At 44.6% G+C, this 21614-nt stretch overlaps 1 protein-coding gene and 1 long non-coding RNA gene across 2 annotated transcripts in view; one reads left to right on the forward strand and one right to left on the reverse strand.

Moving 5' to 3' along the window:
• Window positions 1–2220: 2220 nt before the first annotated feature.
• On the reverse strand, window positions 2221–5688 carry LOC148001554 (uncharacterized). The gene is made up of 2 exons (XR_015635839.1): window positions 2503–5688; window positions 2221–2459 (listed from the first exon to the last, which is right to left on the reverse strand). It is a non-coding gene; the product is annotated as an uncharacterized LOC148001554 (long non-coding RNA).
• An 86-nt stretch (window positions 5689–5774) lies between these two features.
• Phlpp1 (PH domain and leucine rich repeat protein phosphatase 1) overlaps window positions 5775–21614 on the forward strand; it is a 222007-nt gene continuing 206167 nt past the window's right edge. Inside the window, 1 exon segment of the mRNA NM_021657.2 lies at window positions 5775–7487. Coding sequence (NP_067689.2) covers window positions 6023–7487 — 1465 coding nt within the window. The 5' untranslated portion in view covers window positions 5775–6022.

Here is a 21614-nt window from a genome sequence, read left to right on the forward strand (position 1 = left end):
TTTGAAGCTACATTCTTATTTTACTGTAACTGTCTGTTATTGGCTATAAAGTGGCAGAATATAGCCTGGATGCTGGAGGGTTGTGACCCCCCAAAGGAGGACAGTGTGAAATTTAGGGATGAACTGTTTTAATCCTCGGGGGAAGAGTTTATTATGATGTTAGTCAGATTGGATTTTAAAGGACCCCACTGTGTGCTGAGAAACTCAGTCTCTCTCTCTCTCTCTCTCTCTCTCTCTCTCTCTCTCTCTCTCTCTCTCTCTCTCTCTCTCTCTGTGTGTGTGTGTGTGTGTGTGTGTGAAATATTGGGAGGATAATGGTGGGATTTTGTTTACTGTCATATACCCAGTTCCTTATAGCAGATCTGGCTCAGGACAGAGAAACAGTACTTAGTTATGCCTGAATTCTCAAAGCCAGAGGGTTGGTAAGATGACTCAGCAGGAAAAGGCCCTTGCCTCCAAGACTAGTGATCTGAGTTCAATCCCCCAAACCATATGGTAGGAGAGAGCCAACTCCTAGAATTTGTGTTATAAGCACACTCACCCGCCCACAACCACTGCTGAGGGTTATTGCAGAGCTTAGAGACTGATCTAACTGGGGTGGGAGTGGGGATACAGAAACTACAGACTCATGCACAAAAAGAGCTGGGATTAGGTGGGCTGTGGACTCCAATGAAGATTCATCACCAGCAGCCTGGAAATTAAGCACGTTTATTTTACACACCTGAATGCAAGAGGTGGCTTTACAGTAGACAGTTGGAGGAGGAGGGGGTGGCTAATCTTGAGAGGAGGCCTCTACATGGGAGCAGCCTCAAGCTATAAACGCCTGTGGATGATACTTTAGTATACATTGTCAACATCCACAGAAGGATGGGGCTTTGGCATTCCCCATGGATCTGAGGCAGTATGGCCCCGGGTGGCTATGCTCATGTCAACAATACACATTCATTGAGAATGTCACCTGCTCCCACAACCCGAACACTAAATGAACATGCTAGAAATATTAAAGTTTTTATTCAGATTGATGTTCCTGAAGAGTGGCCCAGAGCAGTTATTACACCGGCTCAGTGTTTCTCTCCAATTCATTTCTAAACAGAACCTCAGTCTTTGCAAATGACCCAAATCAGAAAAGATTAGGGCAGGACCTGATGTAGTGACTACTGTCCTTAAAGACTCCATGTGTCTCCCTGAAGCAGTCAGGGAAGGCCTTCGATGACAGACACAGAAGGGAGAAGTGGAAACACTGGGGCTACAAACCAAGCAATGCTAATGGTCACCAGGAACTGCTTGTGTCTTGCCTTTGGACCTCTGATCCCGAGAATCATGAGTGATCCTCCCAAGGCTCACAGTACTTTATCATCAGCAGAAGGAGTCCTGAGCTGTGGTCGGAGGCAGAAGGGAAGCAGTGAGATCTCCAGGGACTGATGAAATCTCCTCTAATCTCTGCACCATGGAGCAAACTTGAGAACACCTAGCTGCTTCCTCAGACTGAAGACTCCGTGGCATCATAATCTAGAGAATACTTTTCTACTGTAGTCATGGACAAACCAGAAAATGCTTTGGTATGATATAGGAATCCCAAACTCTCTTTCTCGCCTCCTCACCCCTGAAAAAAGATAGAGATAACTATGGAGTTCAAAAGAGTTACTAAAATCTGAAAAGCTATCAGGCCATATCTATAAGATGGAGTATGAAGCAAGACGTGGCAATGCCAGATCTTGACAGAATTCACACTGGAAGTTTATGAGGGCGGGTATGACTTCAGAGAGCTCAGACGGTCTCATCCTGCCACTGAACAGAGAACATATTAATTCAGTTTGGCCACCTGAGGCCCATTTAGTGCACTAGAGCAGTAATTTGTTAAATGGGTCCCTCATAGTAAAATAGAATGAGTAAACATTGAGCAATTTAGGACGGCAAACCACGAGTAGCTCAAGGGACATACAAATGTGAGGCTGTAATTAGATCCCGTGTTCATAATGTACAAACTAAATGTATTAGATGGTATACGGTGTCTTTCTTAGTTTATTTCTGGACACAGCTGAGCCCTTGACAGTTCAGATCAAAACTATCTTAGCTATCGATGTATGCTTCCATTAAAATTCCAACTGCTTACGTTACAAAGCAATGCCAAAGGTGGTTTCTTTTATCTTAGATCTTAGGATATACCCAGGATTAACCTAGAAGCAGAACACAGCAAGTCACTTATAAACCATGCACCAGAAGGTAATAGACTTTATTCTCTCTAAATTTAGCAAGTTGATATCAGGTTTATGACATTTCTTTTCAGAATTATCCGTTAGCATTTTAAGATGTGGCTCTAAGGTTGGTAAAGAGGTAAAGGCACCTGCCACCAAGTCTGATAACCTATGTTCAATTCCAGGGACCCAGGTCTGTCCACTAACTTCCACATGTCCACCAGGGCACAGACTCATGAGCGTACACACACACACACACACACACTCTCTCTCTCTCTCTCTCTCTCACACACACACACACACACACTCTCTCTCTCTCTCTCACACACACACACACACTCAGACACTCACACACTCACTCACACACACTCACACATACACATTCACTCACACACATACTCTTACACACAGTCACACACACACACTTTCACACACAGTCACACACACAGTCACACACTCTCACACATACTCACACAGTCACACACTCACATACTCACATATACACACTCACACACTCACACATACACATTCACTCACACACACATACTCTTACACATTGTCACACACACACACTGTCACACACAGTCACACTCACACACACTCACACAGTCAGGAAGGGAGTGGGAGGGAGTTAGGGAGAGAAGGAGAGAGGGAGAAAGATGACACCCTTTGTGGTTGCCTTGCCTGCAGGGTGACCTGGGTTTGCGCTCCAATACCACAACAAACGGTTAGAAGGTGTGGCTAGGCAGAAGCACACAGTGGACTGCATGTCTGGAATGCTTCAAAGGGCAGGGCACTGTGTGATGTGCGGTGGGTTAGGACATTAGGACGATGCACTCCCAACCCCAACTATGTTGAAGCTGCCTGGAAAACAGTTTTAGTTTTATTTTCAAATCAAAACTCTTCTCTTATTCACAGCAACTGTATAGTGTGGGTTGGTGCACAGGCCTACATGATATCCCATGACTCAGAAACCTCCATGAATGCTTAGGTTTCCTCGCTTTTTACCAATTTGCTATTTCAACTACAGGGCTCTGTTTTATCTTGTGTTACAAGGGCAGTCTACTCCGTCAGAAATTCTCGTTTTCCTTCTTTCCTTGTTCAGTCACTTCCTGGAGGCTCAGGGTCACATTGTGGCCACCCTTGCTGTCCTGCTGCCCCTGCCGGTGCGATTCCTGAGAATGACGGGATAGACTATCTTATATATTCCACACATGAAACCTGCCACATTTGCATTTTTTATACCTGCTTTAAAAATATTTTCTTGAAAATTTTATTTGTATGTATGGGTGCTTTGCCTGCACATGACAAGTGCACCACATACACACAGGGTTCACAGAAGCCAGGCTAAAAAATGGGCTTCCCTGGAACTAGAGCTAAAGGCTGTGAAACACCATGCAGTGCTGGGACTTGAACCTGGGTCCTCTTGCTCTTAACTAACTATTGAGCCATTTCTCCAGCTCCAACACTTGTTCTTCTGTGTGGTGGGATATATTCACTTTTCCCCCTTTATTAGTTACTTTTCTCATTGCTGCAACGAACGCCTAACAAAAGGTTAGCAAACACCTAAATAAGAAAGGATGTCTTTGGCTCAGTTTGTGGGTAGAGAATGTCAGGGCACGGAGGGCAGTGTGGCAGGAGTTCCAGACAGCTGGCACACTTTGTCAGTGCTCAGGGCACCTCACCCTCACAGACATATCCTAAGTGTTTCCATGATGATTTTAAATCCAATCCAGTTGGATGTAATCAAGTGTCTGCCCACCACTCTAACAGTGTTTGACAACTATTACTATAACTTCTTTCGTTTTGAGACAAAAGACGTCACCATGTAGACCAGGCTGGCATCAAATTCAGAGGTCTGCTGTTCTCTGCCTCCTGAATGGTAGGATGAAAGGCACCGCCACTGGGACTTATAACTATAAACAAATATATACGCATGTGTATATTATTGATTCTTTGAGCGGGGTGGGGGGGTGGGGGGATGGTGTCTCGCTCTGTAACTCTGGCTGGCCTGGAGCTTGCTCTGTAGAATAGGCTAGTTTCGAATTCATAAAATTCTGCCTGTCTTAGCCTACCGAGTGTCAGGAAGGAAGGACTTAGGCTTTTAAAGATTTATTATCATTATGTATATAAGTGATTTGTCTGAAATATGTCTATGCATTGCATGGGGGCACTGCCTTCAGGGTGTGCAGCCCATGCTCTTAGCTGCAGAGCCATCTCTCTAACCCTTGAAAAATACTTAAAAATATAGAAAATTAATTTTTAGAAATTTAACAATCACTGAAAAACTTTTTGTCCTGGCTGCTTTCTCATCCCTCTTCAACAAAAATGTGTAGCTAACCTAAAACCAAGCTGCCTTGATAGGAATTTCAGTTCTCTCTCTCCTACCAAAGTTTTCTAAAATTAAGGCAGGCTCTGGATAGTATGTAACCCAAAGCCTCGAAAGTGAGTATCTACCTATGTAAAGCTACTATGAGGGTGGCAACTCAATGCACGACGTTTATCAAATATTTCAAATAGTTAATTGCCTCAAACCAGCTTGTTTCAACCAATAAAAAGTAAGTTTATAGATCATACATTGCAACAGTAAGAACTCACACAACATAGTTAAAGCCTAGGTGGTGAGCAGTTTGAGGAAGTATGGAGATCAGACTATACCGAGAAACCTTGTCTCATTCACCCTCTACCCAGCCCCGAGTGTGGAAAGAAAAATCCTGAAAGGACTAAGAGAAAGCAAGTCCCACAATGTCTCCATTCTAATATTTCTCCCTTCGTCTACTGTTTTCTGTTATGTAAGCTTTTACCAACAGGATACAAGGCCCCAAGTCCTTAGCTATTTCTGTCCTAATATGGGAGGGAGTAGATGGGCTTAATTTGAGTGCTTTACAGGAAGCACGTTCAACTATCTTCTAAAGAAGAATTTCCAAACACTGCTAGTTTTCATGGACCATGAAAAAAGTGCGGAAAAAGGAAGACCGGGCCAGCGATCCTGTGAACTGTGTATTTTTGTCTCATTCAAAGGCCTTACCTAGAGTTTAGAGTCCCTGAAAGCTCTCAATCTCAATTAGCCAGGAAAATAAAACTCATCTGGCAAACGGTAGAGAAGCGAGTTAATGAAAAACGTTCACAGGACACAGAGTTCAACAGCAGAGGGCACAATACCCACTAGCTAGGGCCAGAAGCTGGAAGAGAGGGAGGGCAGAATCTGACGATATCTGGGTCTTGTAGTTCGCTATTGGTCTCCATTGGAGGCTCGCCCAGGAGATGAACTACAACCCCCACTGTGCAACGCGAGCCCCTCTCGCCAGCTCTCGTCTATGGCGAGGACAAACCTCCTGGGAAACAGTTCTGCCCCACCCCCATACGCACGCGTCACGTTTGTTTACCCTGAGGCCCCGCCCCCAGCCTCCCGCTCTCCCCAGAAATGTCGTCATGCTAACGATGCATATTCATGAGCAACTCCGCCCCGCCACCGCCCGCCTTCCCGCGCTTCATTAATATTCATGAGTGAGGTCGGGCCGCAGCTCCGGGGAGCTCAGGCTGACGGGCAGCGGGCGGGGCCTGGCGCTGGGGAGCCCCGGACCAGCGGGGAGGGTGTGTGTGGGGGGGCGGTGGCGGCGAAACGGGCGGGCGGCGCGCGGGATGGAACACCGAGACACCGACGGAATGCTCCGGATCGCCACATAATCCTCTGGAACAGCCGCGCCGAACGCCATCGGCGTCTCCGTTCTCCGCGCGCCGCTGCCGCCGCCGTCTCCCACCTTCGCCTCACCTCCTCCTCCTCCGCTGCCTCCGGAGCTGGGGGGGCGACGTGAAACCCCGCTACGATGGAGCCCGCCGCCGCAGCCCCGGCACAGCGACTCGCGGACCCCACGGGTGAGGACCGAGCCCCGGCGGCGGCGGCGGCGGCCGAGGGCGGACGGAGTCCGGATTCTGTGCTGAGCGCGGCGGCCCCGAGCGGCGGGAACGGCGGCGCGGCGCGAGAGGAGGCCCCCTGCGAGGCGCCGCCGGGGCCGCTGCCCGGCCGCGCGGGAGGCACCGGACGCAGGCGTCGGCGCGGGGTGCCCCAGCCCGCGGCCGGCGGGGCCGCCCCGGTGACCGCGGCCGGCGGCGGCGCCAACTCGCTGCTGCTGAGGAGAGGGCGGCTGAAGAGGAATCTGTCGGCCGCCGCTTCGTCGTCCTCATCGCCGTCCTCGGCGTCTTCGGCCGCTGGCGGCCTCCCGGCGTCCTGCTCGGCCTCGGCGTCGCTGTGCACCCGGAGTCTGGACAGGAAGACGCTGCTCCAGAAGCACCGGCAGCTGCTTCAGCTGCAGCCGTCGGACCGGGACTGGGTGAGGCACCAGCTCCAGCGGGGCTGTGTGCACGTCTTTGACCGCCACATGGCCTCGTCCTACCTGCGCCCAGTGCTCTGCACGCTGGACACCACAGCCGCCGAGGTGGCCGCCCGGCTTCTGCAGCTGGGCCACAAAGGCGGCGGGGTGGTGAAGGTGCTGGGCCACGGGCCACCTCCGGCCGCTGCCCCGGCCGCCAGCGATCAGACCCCGGCCACAGAGCTCGGAAGAGACGTGGAGCCACCGCCCTCGAGCAGCACGGTCGGTGCTGTCCGGGGCCCTGCGCGCGCGCCTCCTGCCGATCTGCCGCTGCCCGGGGGCGCCTGGACGCGCTGTGCACCTCGGGTCAACCCTGCGCCCTCGGACTCCAGCCCCGGAGAGCTGTTCGCGGGCGGCCCCTGTTCCCCGTCCCGCGCCCCGCGCCCGGCCTCCGACACCGAGAGCTTCAGCCTGAGCCCCAGCGCCGAGAGCGTGTCAGACCGGCTGGACCCCTATAGCAGCGGCGGCGGCTCCTCCTCTTCGTCCGAGGAACTAGAAGCTGACCCGGCCACGGTCTTGACGGGGCCTTCCGGGCCGCCCCACCACCCAGTCCGCTCCTCACAGCCTCGACCGCCTTCCCCGAAGACCTCGGCGTTACTGCAGCCGAAAGCCCCGACGGGCGTAGACGGCACTGGCCTAGTGGTGGGCGAAGGTCCCGGAGACGACAAGGCGGTGGCAGCTGCAGCTCCAGGCGTTCCTCTGTGGACTCCAGGGAGGATCCGGGAGACCGTGCAAAAGACGTCTTCTCCGCCCTCCCTGTATGTACAGCTCCATGGGGAGACTACCCGGCGCCTGGAGGCGGACGAGAAGCCATTGCAGATCCAAAATGACTACCTCTTCCAACTGGGATTTGGGGAGCTGTGGAGGGTGCAGGAGGAAGGCATGGATTCGGAGATTGGCTGCCTCATCCGATTCTATGCAGGTAAGGAAGTTGCATGCATGTTTCTGTATAGCGGCTTCGAACCCTGGCCCGGACCGATAAATGATTCGAGGGGCCTGGTGAGTCTGGCAGTCTTTTCTAGCTGGTTCACATGCTGTTTGTGCAAGTACTAAATTCAGTATTCTTTAAATCTGCACTTTTTAGTGTCCAGGTCTGAGGTTGGAAAGCCGGGTGGACGAGGTGGCAAAGTCACCTGGAAATACAGGAAACACCTAAGAGGGGTACGGGTCCTTAACTGTAAAGGTGGTTTCCTCCAGGCCTCTGCTCTCGTTGGGTTGCAGGCGGTTTGGGATTCCAGGTAACACATTAATATAGACAGAGGACAATGACCAACGGAAAGTGTTCCATGATGCCTTCCCTATTCAGCTGTCCACAGTTTACCATTCATAGACAAGGCAGTGTGTGTGGGCCTCTGGGGCTGTGCTCTTGTCAACTGATGCTCCTGTTCCACCGTCTGCCACGCTTCTTTGCTCACTGAGTTCTTGTAGACACCCGAGAAGTGTGTGTGTATGTTTGTTGTTTTGAGTGTTGCTCACCTTCGGCGTTTTTAATTACTTTATTTCACTTTCCAAGTTTGAATCTTGCATAAAAGATGAGTTGGCCTGCTTCTGTCTTGCAGCCTTTATTGTCAGAACTGCGACAGGACTTGAAACAGACTAGACTTAGTAATGTCGGTGATTACTGCCTCTGATGTGACCTGAACTCTAGCAGTATTTTAGTATCTGTTCAAGTGCTTGTCCAGGGGTGACCAGTCAGTTTCTCCCTTGCCTGGAGTCTTGGCTGGAACTAAGTCGTGGAGTTACATGGCTACTGGGTATTGTTTTTGAGCTTTGTAAGCTACTCGAACTCTGGTTGAAAGGGATTTTAGTGGTCAGAACTTCTGTTTGAAATAAGGTTAGCTTAGGAGAATTAAGACTTTCAGTTTTATATTGTAGGTGCATATACTAACAACCCATGATGCCCACAGAGCTTCTTCCACAGCTAGAGGTTTTTAGTCCAGCATGTGTCCTAGTTGCAGTTTAATTTGAATGAATTGGTCTTTAACACCCACATTGATATATGCAAGACCTCATCCCTGGATGAAATATTCCTTTGTTTTATTGAAGCTTTTCTGAATTTATGTGGATATTTTGATTAATATTTGCCTTATAAAGAAAGCCAAATTGTAATACAATAGCATTTTCCTGGAGCAAGTATATTAATGGATGATATGCCCTTTATTTTATTTATTTATTTATTTATTTATTTATTTATTTATTTATTTATTTATTTATATTTGTTCCAGAAAAGTGTAGCAGCAACAACTGTGTCTTTTTCTTTCATGACTCCTGTGACTGGTGAAATATTTATTTTAGAGTCATCGAATAGTAATCACACTTGGAAAGGGGCATATTTTCAGATGAGAATGACAGTCTTTCTTAATCACATAGAGGAATGTGGGTTGCAATGGACAGTATTAGAGAATGCTTTGATATATGGAGGGAGCGTTTCTCTGCTTTGTTCATGACTGGACGCCGATCAGGACAAATGTCTGTGTGAAAGGTTGGGACGTCACAGTTCTGAGAGTTTGGTTGTCTTCAGAAGTGCTTAAAATATGCTCAGTGGGCTTTAAGTGGTTTGTTTTCCTTCATCTCACTTTAAAAATGATCTGATTTCTGGCTAAATCTTACATGTGTGGTTACTTTAACCTTTTTGTTTGTTTACGAACAAGTAATTGTTACCTCCTTCTGAGTTTACTGCCTTGTTTCTATGAGGCGAGCATAAATAGATGGCAGGCGTCTGTGTGTATACTCATAAAGGCAACTAATAAAATGAGGATGCCCTACACGAAGTATCCAGCCTGCATGCGTGCATGTGTCCCAGAATGACAGTGTCTGGTTGTTGGAAAGGTGTGGCATTGTCTATTTAGGTGTTGAGTGAGGTTGGACTTATTAAGCCTAAATCCATTTATCTTTGTACTGATGTTTGTCACAGAGCAAAACTCAGCATCACTAGATGCTGCTTCAGGTTTTCACAAGGATGTCGTGACACATAGCTGAATGTTGTGAGGACATATGGTCAATGCTTATCCAAGGTTGACAGGATTCCTAGAAATTGCTCCTGTGCTCCAGTGGAATATAGGACAGCCAAAAGGAGGCTGTTGTGTTTCAATAGCTAGTGCTTTTGTTTAGGGAAAGGATAATTCATGTGTGTTTTCTATGATTTCCTTTAAGAAGACCCTGGAAATTTCTGTATTGATTTGCTTTGATAACTTTCTATGTATTGTATTATGAATTTATTGTTACCTGTCTTTTCTAGTGGGGTTAGGTGGAGTTAAAGATAGCTAGGAACTTTGAGACTGCTTGAAAATATTTCTCTATATGTAAATTGAGCACATTATCACTCTGTGTTTTTTACCTTCTCGGCCACCTTGTTTCTTATTTTCACAAAGGCCTTGTCCAGCAGAGGACTTCCATTCTCTTGAAGGTCCCTGTTCAATTCAATTTCAGTACTTAGAATCTTCCTCAGGTGATTGGAGGGCCTTGAGAGCTATTTGCATTACTTTGGTTTTGGGTAACATAAAATGAAAGTCTTTAAATGAAGTTGGTGTAGGATGGGAAGTACTACTTCATTACAGTTACTGAAACAGTTTGAAATTAGTACTGCTCTTATGACAAGAGCATTCTTCCAGTTTAAAATACTAGGAAATTCAGTTGGCTTTCTCTAATATTTCATTGGTTATCTTTGCTAATTATGCTAATGTTTAATTTCTTTTTAAAAACCATATACCTTAAGTTTTACCTGAAAGAGTAACTTTAAGTTAGAAGCCTTTTAGGAATCGAGTCACCTGATCTCAGTTATGAATACCTAGCATGAATGAGCTGCTTTGTTCAGGACTCCCTGGGGCATCTGTGTCATAGGGCAGTAGTAAAGCCTTACTTCAGATGTTTTCATTATCTTTTACTTTAGCTCCAGTTGCCTGCTTAGTTCAAACTGTAGAAAGAAGAAAGATTGTTGCCAGAATGGAGTCCTCACCCCTTACCTAGTGTATTTTGGAAGGTGTGTTTATGTGGGTTTCCATGTTTTCAACCTGCTTGCATTTCCACATTGTACTCTTTCCCTTCTGGAAATGCCCAGTCCTCACATGAACTCCCACAAAAACGGGTGGTGAGCATCAAGCATATTGACAGGCAGGTTCTTACTACTGTAACCACAGTTGTACTGAGTGGTGTGGTTTGAACATGTAACTCCAGGGTGTGCTTCAATAGTGCTTTCAAAGTACCCAGGGTTTTAACTGATTTTGTTGTTTTTTTGAGTTAACACTCTGTTATGTTCATGTATTTGTTCTTTTTCCTGTGAAGTTTGCGACTCTTTTGACTGTGGCTGGATAACTCCCATACACCAGGCTTTGATTGTGTTCTAGATACAGAGGGCTTCACTTAAATGGTCTCATTTGTCTTCCAGCCCCATTAGGGAGGAGTCCCTGGTGTCAGCCTTCTTTTCAGATTGCCCATCTGAGGCTTGCTGTGGGTTTTCAGCCCCTGGCAGAGCTGACATTTAGGGAGCAGAGATTCTCTGTTTTGTAATTCAACTCACTTTGTATGAATTGCTGCTGAATTTCATTTACACTTGAATTTTCCCTAAAAGCTTTCAGAAAACATGCTCTGTTTCTAATGAGGTGCTATTACCGGTTTATCCTATGTGGGGTTCCTTGTAAAGTGCTGATGATTCTATTTTTATCACATGGCCTTTAAAAATGTAAAGAACCAAGATTGACAAGTGAGCACAGTACAGACAGCATTGAAATATTCTGAGTATTCTGGCTAGAAGTCGTGATACTTAAAACTGAGAAGACTATAGAGTGATTAGTTTTTTACCCAAGTATTCTTGTTTGTTAAATCTTTATTGGGAAATTATCAGAACAGATAACTTGAGAGTGGGGCTTTATGTGATCTTTCCTTTTAAAGCGATGAACAGACCCATCACCAAAGAACATATGTATTGGAAATTAGAGTTACCAGTGCTCTAACAATAAGTAGTATGTTTTGATGTTTTCTTGTACCATTTTGTAAATCTTAGGTGAGAGGGGAGGCATTCTTTGAAAATGGTGGTGGTTTTGTACTCATAAAAATTATTGTAGAAGGGAGATAGGTATCCATCAGTCTGTGTGAGGTCTCAGGTGCTAAGTTTTAGCTTTTTCCTGAGGTAAGATTTAATCAGGTGTAGACCTGGCCTGTGTGAAGCTCAGCGTGCACTACCACCAAAATCAAAGGGATCGTCAAGTCGGCTGCCTTAAACAGTTGCATAAGATGTATTTGCTTTTCTTATACAATTTAGATTTTGCTTTATTAGGAAGGTAACATTTGCTGACATTGTAGGATCCACGCCTTGTACAAATCTTGGTATTTTTGCATATTTCTTGAATCGAGTTTGTGTAATTTTGTTAAGCAGCTGGTGGAGTGTCCTGATTCTTTTGACTTCCATCCTGTGTAGATCCCCAGGGATGTGTTAAACACACATGCACAGAGAGGCTTTTCTCCCATGGCCAGAGATGTCTGATGTGCCACATACTATTAATGTCTTCTGTTTCACGTGACTGAGCTCTGTGGACTTGGAGAGAACAGTTTCCTCTCAAAGTTTCCCTAGAGTTAGCAGCTCCTCTCTTTCAAAGGCATCTCACACCTCACCACTGAGATCAGTTTAATGAGAACCTGTCAAATGAGGCAGTGCATATTTAATGACTTTGTTAGGTGTTACATTTTATGCAGTCCAGTCTGTCCGGACAGGAGAAGGCTCCGAAAGTCCAGTCTGTGGGAAAACTATTCCTTTAAAAACACCCGGCATTTGTGAAAATTGAGAAAGAGGCCTTATCGATGCGTCTCCTAACATTCTGGGAAGATAAGACCCCTCCAGCTCATGTTCCGAGACCCTGTCCACTCTAAGTGTTGCACTGGCACTGAGGGCTTGGGACCAGCCTAGCGGCCTGTACAGTACGTCCAAGGCAGACTCTTTCTATAGACCTTTGGCTTTCTAAAAACAGTATAATAACCAAACCAAACAGATTACTATTTTTATTCATTCTAAATGTATTTAATGATAAAGTCTCATTGAATGTGTTATCTATCTACTGGCTTCTGCAATTGCAGTGTTGTGTTAAAAGTGGGCAAAATGTTTTATTTGGATATAGTATATATTTTTCATTTGAAAACAAGTATTTCAGCAAAGAAGGACGACATTTCTAGTATTTTTGGCATAAGCTTTTCTAAATGAAGCCTGACTAAAAATAAATTAGTTTCATTTCCAGTTATATAAATACATTCAATTGAAGATTGAATATAACGTGAAATAATGTAGTTGTGAGGCATTTCAATAATCAGTGAAAACTGTTTAGAAATTTAAAGTGTAAGTAGATTTGCATGGCGGTTTTGTTTGTTTGTTTACCCCTTTAGTTTTTCTCCTGTTTCCCAGGCAGGAAGAGGTTTGTCTGTCAGTGTGGTGGTGCTGCACATGTGTGGTGAGCATCACTTGGAGAGTAGATCTTTTCATATTCCTGCCTCAGGTAACGATGCGTGTGTGTGACGCCTGGACTTTCTTGTCCGGTACCAGGCGTGCTTTAAGGGTAGCAAGAATGAGCGTGAGCCACGCTGGTTCTCATTCCATATTTATTGGGGTTAATATTCAATTAACTTCCGAGTCATTGGTCTAGATTTTGAGATTTTATAAACAGATTGAGTTTTTGAGCTTTACTATGAGAAATGTATCCCTTGGGAGAGAGCTTTCTTTTTTCTTATCCATGCCTGCTGAGGGTGTGGCTGGCTGCAGCCCTGTTGAAGCTACATCCTGTGGTTCTTGCATTTGGCTGATGCTCTGTGTATGTTTTGGGGACGGGGAGTAAGTAAACTAAAATGTTTATCAAAGTACAACATTTTGGGAGTAAAAGTTCCTTCTTAGTTTGGGAGGAAATGGTAGTGTGTTTTTGAGAAACCACTTTGTTCTGCGAGTTGGTAAACTTGATATGATTTGGTGCATTTATTTTTATTCCTGGTGCTGAGGAGGGAATCCAAAGTCTTTGGTACACACTAGACAAGAATGCTACACAGCTGAGCCTCATCTTTAGCCCTTGTTTTTGCGAGACGGGTCTTGCTTGCCATATAGCTTACTATGGCTTTGAACGTGCGATCTTTCTGTCCTTCCGCTGCTAGGGTTATGGGTATGAGGTACAGAATACTCGGGTATTGATTTTACCCTGTGCTGGGCTGTGGTTTCCTCATCGGTAAAACGGTGAGCTTGGAAATCGGGCAAGTGAAAGATCTCCTCAGACTCCTTCCATTCGGAGACTCTATGAGGAAGCCTAATTGATTCAGATTTTCAAAGTTGTTGTTGTAGCCTCCTTTTAGAAGCATTTTGAAAGTTGTAGTTGTTCAAAACTGTCAAGTCACCTAGAAAGAACTTACATCTAATATATTAGATGTCAAAGCAGACTTCTATTTGGATAAAATTCATACTAAAGAAGATAAACAATGTTTTATTTATTCTCTTTATCATTGATATTTCCTGAAGTAGAATCTGGAAGCTAGAAGTGAATCAAAGTTAAACTCTTTTCTTAATCAATTTGTAAAGTTTCCTTCACAATCTGGTTTATGTAGTTTACTGTAATAACATGGAGAGGGACCTCATCACTCAAAACTTGATTGAATATATTTTAAGATGTTGTGTGTGTATGTATGTGTGCTTATGCACGTGTGTGTGTGAATATATTTTAAGATGTTGTGTGTGTATGTATGTGTGCTTATGCACGTGTGTGTGTGAATATATTTTAAGATGTTGTGTGTGTATGTATGTGTGCTTATGCACGTGTGTGTGTGAATATATTTTAAGATGTTGTGTGTGTATGTATGTGTGCTTATGCACGTGTGTGTGTGAATATATTTTAAGATGTTGTGTGTGTATGTATGTGTGCTTATGCACGTGTGTGTGTGGGGGGGGCAGATATCCAGGAAAGACAGAAGAGGCCACCACACATGCTAGAATTAGACTTATAGGCAGTTGTGAGCTATGCACAGTGGGGGTGCTGGGAACTGAGTCTGGGTCTTCTGAAAGAGTAGCCAGTCTGCTTAACCACTGAGTCATTCTCTAGCTCTTGTTGGTGAGTTTTAACTCATGGTAGTCTGTGTGCCTGTGTCCTAGTATTTAGTGATCCGTGGCAGAAGGAGAAACACTAAAAAGACTGAAAATTCCCACTACTCTTACCAGATTGTGGAGTTCAGAAAGCCGAGATAATTTAACACAGTTGTATTTTACTAGATGAGGAAAGTAAGCTCACATCAATTCAGTATCAGACTTAGGACACCCAGATGTTGATAGGTTCTCTAGTGCCCTTTCCAGAATTAAGAAGATACCCAGACGTCCTTTTCTCCACATTGTGAGCTTGGAAGGTTAACTATTTTCACATGTTCTTTATGTTTGAATTATTCAGTATGAAGGTTAATAACTTCTTTACACATTGCCTGGCTTCTTTCTAATCAGTGCCTTTGAGAGGTGGCATATCACCATGACGGATTGTAAGGGGAGAACCTGTAACTGAGAAGCCGACAGCTGGGTGCTCATCTCACAGAGGGAAATTAGATTTCATTCTTGATGCTGCCTTCCCTTTGGGAGGTTTAGGCTAGAATGGAGACTGGTTGGCTGAGAAGAGGCTGAGCTTTAGAATATCAGTTTGGGCTTGCGTCAACTTTGAAGTCAAAGTAGTTAGGAAAAGGGAAATGTTGGAAAAAGAAATCATTAAAAAAAATAACTAATCAGAAAAAAATTAGAGTAGATTTGAAAAACTTCTCTCTAAGCATATGCATACTAAATATCCCATATTAATTGTTCTGTATAAATTTGTTATAGTATATGGAACATATAAATTGTTCCACATAAAAAACCTAAAAATTCAATATCATTTAACCTAAAGCTAATTATGCAGTTTATTATTCTAGTATCTGTGTTAAGTTCTACTGAAGTAGCTGTTCATGGTTCTGCCTTTGTGTAGTGTGAACAGTTGAAAAACTTTGTTCTTTGATCTTTGTACTTCTGTTATGTGTTGATTTTTAAAGTCTGTATCATGAAGTGTGCTTTGAGAGGTATCTGCTAGTCGTCCGTCATTCCATCCATCCATCCGTTCGTCCATCCATCCATCCATCCACCCACCCACCTATCTATCGTCTGTGGTAGTAAAGTTATAATTTGTGAGCTCTGGAAGCTTTTAAGAGTATACGAGATGCAGAAGTTTTGTGAATGATTCCCTGAAGAATTACTGTTCATTTTTAGTATGAGAATAGAAACGTTCAAAGCGCAGAAGTACAAAAGTATGGAAGAGTAGAGGTACACTGCATCTGGAGATCAGCGATGCACCCAGGTGCTGCAGCAAGGCAGGGATTTCTTGGTGGTTCTTAGAAACATGGGATGGCCTGGCTGCTGCGGACATTTGGATTTAAATAACAAGGAACTTTTAGGCATAAATCCTGATCTAGTAACCAGACTTATTCTGTCTTGAACTCAGGCACACACGCGCGTGCGCGCGCGCACACACACATACACACACACACACACACACACGCACGCACACACAGGTTTCCCACTGTGTTTTTATGTAGGCAGCAGGAGGAGTTGGTGGTGGTTGTATTTGTGGGTGAAGTATATGCATAGCGTATTCTCGAGGAAGAAAAGCCCTTAACAAACTGCTCTTCATGTTTTCTTGAGTGTTTCCCCTCGTGAGTAGCTTAATGTGAGTGCCTGTTTACGTCACTAATCTGTTTTGGGTGGGATGCTTTATTCGATGATTTATAAATCTCTTTGGGAGGTTCATTTAGGGAAAGGTTTTGTTTCCCAAGTCTCTAATACTTTTGCTGTCTGTTTACTTCTTCCCTGTTTCCCCCTCTGAGTTCTCAGGCTCTGTCATACTCAGGAATACCTTCCTTATCTCAAGACTAAAAACAGTCCTTGCTGCCATTTCCGTTATCCCTCTGTTAGTTGATTAACATAGGAAGTGGGGAATTGAAGTTGTCCCCACATTTTTAAGTTCAGTAATTGTCTTCACTCATTGAAAATGCTTCTCTTTTCCCCAAAGAATTTTGCTTTTTTTTTTTTTTTTTTTTTTTTTTTCTCGGAGCTGGGGACTGAACCCAGGGCCTTGCGCTTCCTAGGTAAGCGCTCTACCACTGAGCTAAATCCCCAGCCCCAGAATTTTGCTTTTTACTCGATAGGAAATTCAGATTTATGTTATGGAGTGATTTTGGTCTAGTAACGGTTGAATTTGTTGAGGCAAAAATAAAAGAGAAAAAACTATTTGGTCAGTTACTGCTGCCTTTCTTTCTTAGGCTTTAATTTTATATATTGTTATTACTTTTAAAGAAGATTTATTTTGTGTACATATGTATGTGCACTACATGTGTTCAGTACCTGTCGAGGTCAGAAGAGGGTGTTGGAACTCTTGAAACTAGAACTACAGGTGATTGGGGGCCCACTAGACCTGGGTGCTGGGAACTGAACCTCAATCCTTTGGAAGAGCAGTATGGTGTTGTTTTGTTTGTTTTTGTTTTTGTTTTTTGTTTTTTGTTTTTTGTTTTTTTTTTTTGTTTTTTTTTGGTTCTTTTTTTTCGGAGCTGGGGACCGAACCCAGGGCCTTGCGCTTCCTAGGTAAGCGCTCTACCACTGAGCTAAATCCCCAGCCCCCTTTGTTTTTTTTTTTGTTTTGACAGGGTTTCTCTCTGTATCCCTGACTGTTCTGGAAGTCTAGGCTAGCCATGAATTCACAGAGAGGGGCCTGTCTGCCACCCAACTGCTGGAATTAAAGGCATGCGCCACCACACTGGCCTACAGTGAGTGTTCTTAGTACTGAGCCATCTCTCTAACTCAGGATGTCAGGTATGGTGGCAAATCCTTTACTCACTGAGCCACCTACTGTATCTTGGTCATATCCATCCCTCCTTCCCTTCACTAACAATCATGATTCTATGTTTCAAATATGAAGACTTGAAATAACTTCCTTTTCACTAGGTGTTAATTTCAGTTTCTTATTTAAATGACAGCAAATTCCTCTATTCTCTTTCTGCAGAGATCTGAATTACCATGATGGATATTGTGAAATGCAGGAGGTTTATCTTTGGGGTTTAGAAAAAGTGAGGCTGTGATGCCTCTTGGAGTCAGGAGGCCTGGCTGCCACTGGGGCTTTGAGGCGTCCTCTGGTTGACCTGGGAAGCAGGTGCATGAGGAGTGGTCAGGAACCAATAGCAGTTGCTATTACTGTCTCAGTGCTAGGGGTGAAGCCAGTGGCTCCCGTGTGCTGGGCAATGTGCACTGTGCTCCAAGCTACATCCCTAGCCTTGGTGATTTGAGGAGGGTAGCTCCAGGTCAGTTATCAGTCAGAGACATTGTTTAAAAGGAGTTAGGTGGTGTATTTGAGGATGACACCTAGGGTTGTCCTCAGCTTCCTTGTGTGCTTGTGCTGGCACCCACGCATACACATTATAAAAAGTTATTTGGAAGAACTCTGATTTGATATAGGACAGCATTGTGTTCCATGAATCCCCAGAAATGCTGAAGGGTATTGTGGGGACGGAGGACGGGTAAAGCAGTGTAGTTTAATGTAGAAGATTCAATTAGAGCACCTATCATCTTTGTTAAGCAGCTTTTTAAACCAGTGAACAATTCTTAATTACTAAGTGTCTACAAGCTGTATGGCGTACTGCTGTTACGTGTTGGCTTTACAAGGTTTTACCTGTTAGAGGACTGGGTTCTTTTCTGCAGGATTATTTCAGCTGAGGTCTTCCAGTTTTGCTCTGAGGCACTAAATGAAATGGACTTTTGGTTGACAGGCTGATCTAAGCTGTGTGCAAGTGCTGCAGTTTGCTTTCTGTTGCTGTGGTAAAGACCATGACCAGAGCAGCTTGGGTGTTTTGCTTCACAGCCTGTAGTATTTTATATGGGAACCGGAGCAGGGGCCAAGAAGGAATTCTGTGTACTGGCCTGGGCTGGCACTGCCCGCTGCACCCTCCCCACAAGCATGCCCACAGGCTGCCATTATGGACGCATTCTCTCTTCCCAGTGACTGCAGCCTCTGTTACGGTGAGAGACACCTTAACAAGCACAACAGGTAACATTCCTTTTCCCTCCACACTAACGAAGCAGAGCTCACTTCTTTTAATTTGCAAAGTCCATAGGATTTGTATCCTGCCATAGAATGCCCAAAAGATGGATAGCAGTTTATTATTTAGTGAAGATACTGCAGTTTGAGGCCACGTTTCAAGTTCTTTATAAATACTAACTAATCCTCATCGTGACTGCAGGAGGCGGTAGTGCTGTGTGTACTGCAGATCCACAGACTGAATTAGCAGTGCACAGTCTATCTGGATCTGTACAGAGAGCACGGCAGAGGTAATCCACATGGAGCTGATGCCAGAGTTAACTAGTTCACTAGGAAGTGTCCTCTGATCCCATGTAGAAAACAGTGTGGCCCTGTGGTCAGGTGTGCCACATCTGTATTGGGAAGCCCAGACTTGGAGCTTGAGGTTCTGGGCTTGAGTCCCTGCCTGTGTCACCCACCAGCCCTGCTTCCTTTACTTCCTGCTGCTTAAGCTCATCGAGCATCCTTTGGGATATGCGGAAGCTGCCTAGGAACCCAGGATTACGAGCCAGGTACTAATTAGCTGCACATTGCGAGGTTTTTCTTTTAGGTAGGAAAGGCAGTGACTGAGAAACTGGAGACCTGTGTTTAACTGTGAGCCTGTAGTAGGCCCTCCAACCCCTCAGCCTCACTGGTCGGACAGGGAGAAAGGGCAGTTAAAGAAGCCCATCTGAAGGAACTCTGTGAGGCTGGGCTTTGAGGATATATGTGGAAGTGCTTTGTAAACTGTGAGATGGTATGTAAATGTAATGTGGCTCTATTATTTTTAGCAATAGTAATTGCCACAGATGTTAATGAGTGTTAATTAGGGCTCATTAAGGAAGGGGGGGCTGCTTTTGGCCCTGATGGTGTTATGGAGGACCACATTCAATACGGAATGTCTCCAACAGAGAAGGGGCTTCATCTGATTCACCTAAGAAGCCTTGGAACACTTCAGACCTGAGGGCACCTTTGGGAGACATGGTAACATTTACAACAGAAAGGGGGTACTGCTGAAGGAAGCGTGCGTCTCACTGGCTGCTCTGATAGCAGAAAAGGAGGAGGCTCCTAACCACACAGAGGGCACTCTGGGAAAGCTTGAAGGCCTGAAGGAACATGGCTGCTTCACTTGTGGGGTCTGACTGTTGAGAGCAAGCATAAGGCTTTAGTTCAAGGTCCCTTTAGACCGCTTGGGTCAGTCTTTCCAATCTCATCTTTAAAGTGTGCCAAGCACCCCCTGGCACCCAGGCACTTTTACTTGTTTGAATTATTTGGGGCTTGCTTTTGTATCACAGCTTCTTAGTGTCTCGGTTCTGGGACAAGCATCTATTAACATCTTTTGCTTAGATGTGAATGTGTGCCCGTTGAGGTCACCTGAAGCTTTGCAGTGGCCCATGCTGTGCTGAAAGACATTTTCTTCTTTTTAAGGCCCGTTGCCCTTTATTTTTATATGGACTTACGAGTTTTATGGGAGAAGCTATGCTTACCTTTGGAAGGAAGACATTTAAATGCCATGTGTTGATCATATTAATGTAAAAATTGAATGATAACAAACTGGTCATGACTGGGTGCTTTAAAAAAAAGTCTTAGACTTTTACTGTCTTAAACTTTATAGGCCATTTGTTATCCTTTAAACTCTGTGTTGACTTGGAGGAAGTACAATTCTTAGGTGTTCACATAAACAAGACCAATGCTTTCCCCCTCCTGTCTGTAATACTACCTACGGGTAGGGCATTTAAACTTTTTTGTTACACTTATTTATTTGTATATGTGTATATGTGTACATATATAGGTGCATGTATGTGTATGTATGTATGATGTGTGTGTATATACACATGTATATATGCAGATATGTATATATATGCATGTATATGTATATGTGTATGTAGATATGTATATATATATGCTTATATGTGCGTGTGTGTATATCTGTGTGTGTGTATCTGTGTGTGTATATCTGTGTGTGTATATCTGTGTGTGTGTGCGAGCATTGCGCAGCAGGTGGAGGACAGCCTGCTGCTCTGGTTAGTAAGGTGAGGTCTTTACTAATGAGGTCTTACGAATTATCCTCATCTTCGCTGGCTCTGTGAATGCTGCCTTGTGTGTTAGTGTGGATGACACCCCTAGAAGAACTTAGTTTTACTCTTCCACATTGGCTGTAAGATTCTGACACATATCATGAAATATTTCTGATCTTGTCTAGCAAAAGTAAGCCACGTTTCTAAGTCAAATGAAAATACTTATAATTCAGACTGATTAGTATTCACGCTAATTATCTATCTGCCAGTATACATTTTCCACCACCATTAGCACCTACGTGCCCTCTGGAAATGTTTACAGAGTCTTCAGTTGACTCATTACCACAGTTTCCATCCCTGACAGGCTGATTCCATGGGCTGTTTCAACAGACGTGCTATCAGCAGTGTGATCATAGGAAGGAGAGTTCCTGGCACACATGACGATAAAGCAGTGAGTCCTCGCTCTCTAACACAGGAGGACAGATGCTTTGTAATGTGTATCTCGGAACTACTTAAGAGGACAAGACTGTCCTAAAGACACTATACAAAAGGCCAGGTCAGAGAGCAGGGATTGTTCTGTATGGTCAGGATGCTGAGTTCTAGCCTGAGTCAGCTTGTAGACCATGGGAGCTGTCGTTGTGCCTTCTGCCCTTAGTACATACAAAACAAAGAGGTTTGCAGGCCCGCTTTAAGGATCTGATGGGTTAGCCTACCTGGCATCTACCTCCAGATAATACTGGTGGATAAAGGCATGAATCATGCTCGTTTATCTTTATTCCTTTGATACAGACATTTATATTTAATCCATGCTCAGTATATTATTTATCTTATAGAACTTCTTTTTCAATAAACCAGCATTGTTTATAGACAGCTATCAAGTTGAAACTGGGCGAATAGTGTAATGTTTACTCAAGTATAGCTTTGCCAGGCTTTGCTGGCAAAATGGGAAGCAACCTTGGGGGCACC

Source organism: Rattus norvegicus, chromosome 13, assembly GCF_021556685.1.
Source record: "Rattus norvegicus strain SHRSP/BbbUtx chromosome 13, alternate assembly SHRSP_T2T, whole genome shotgun sequence".
NCBI classification, from domain to species: Eukaryota; Metazoa; Chordata; class Mammalia; order Rodentia; family Muridae; genus Rattus; species Rattus norvegicus.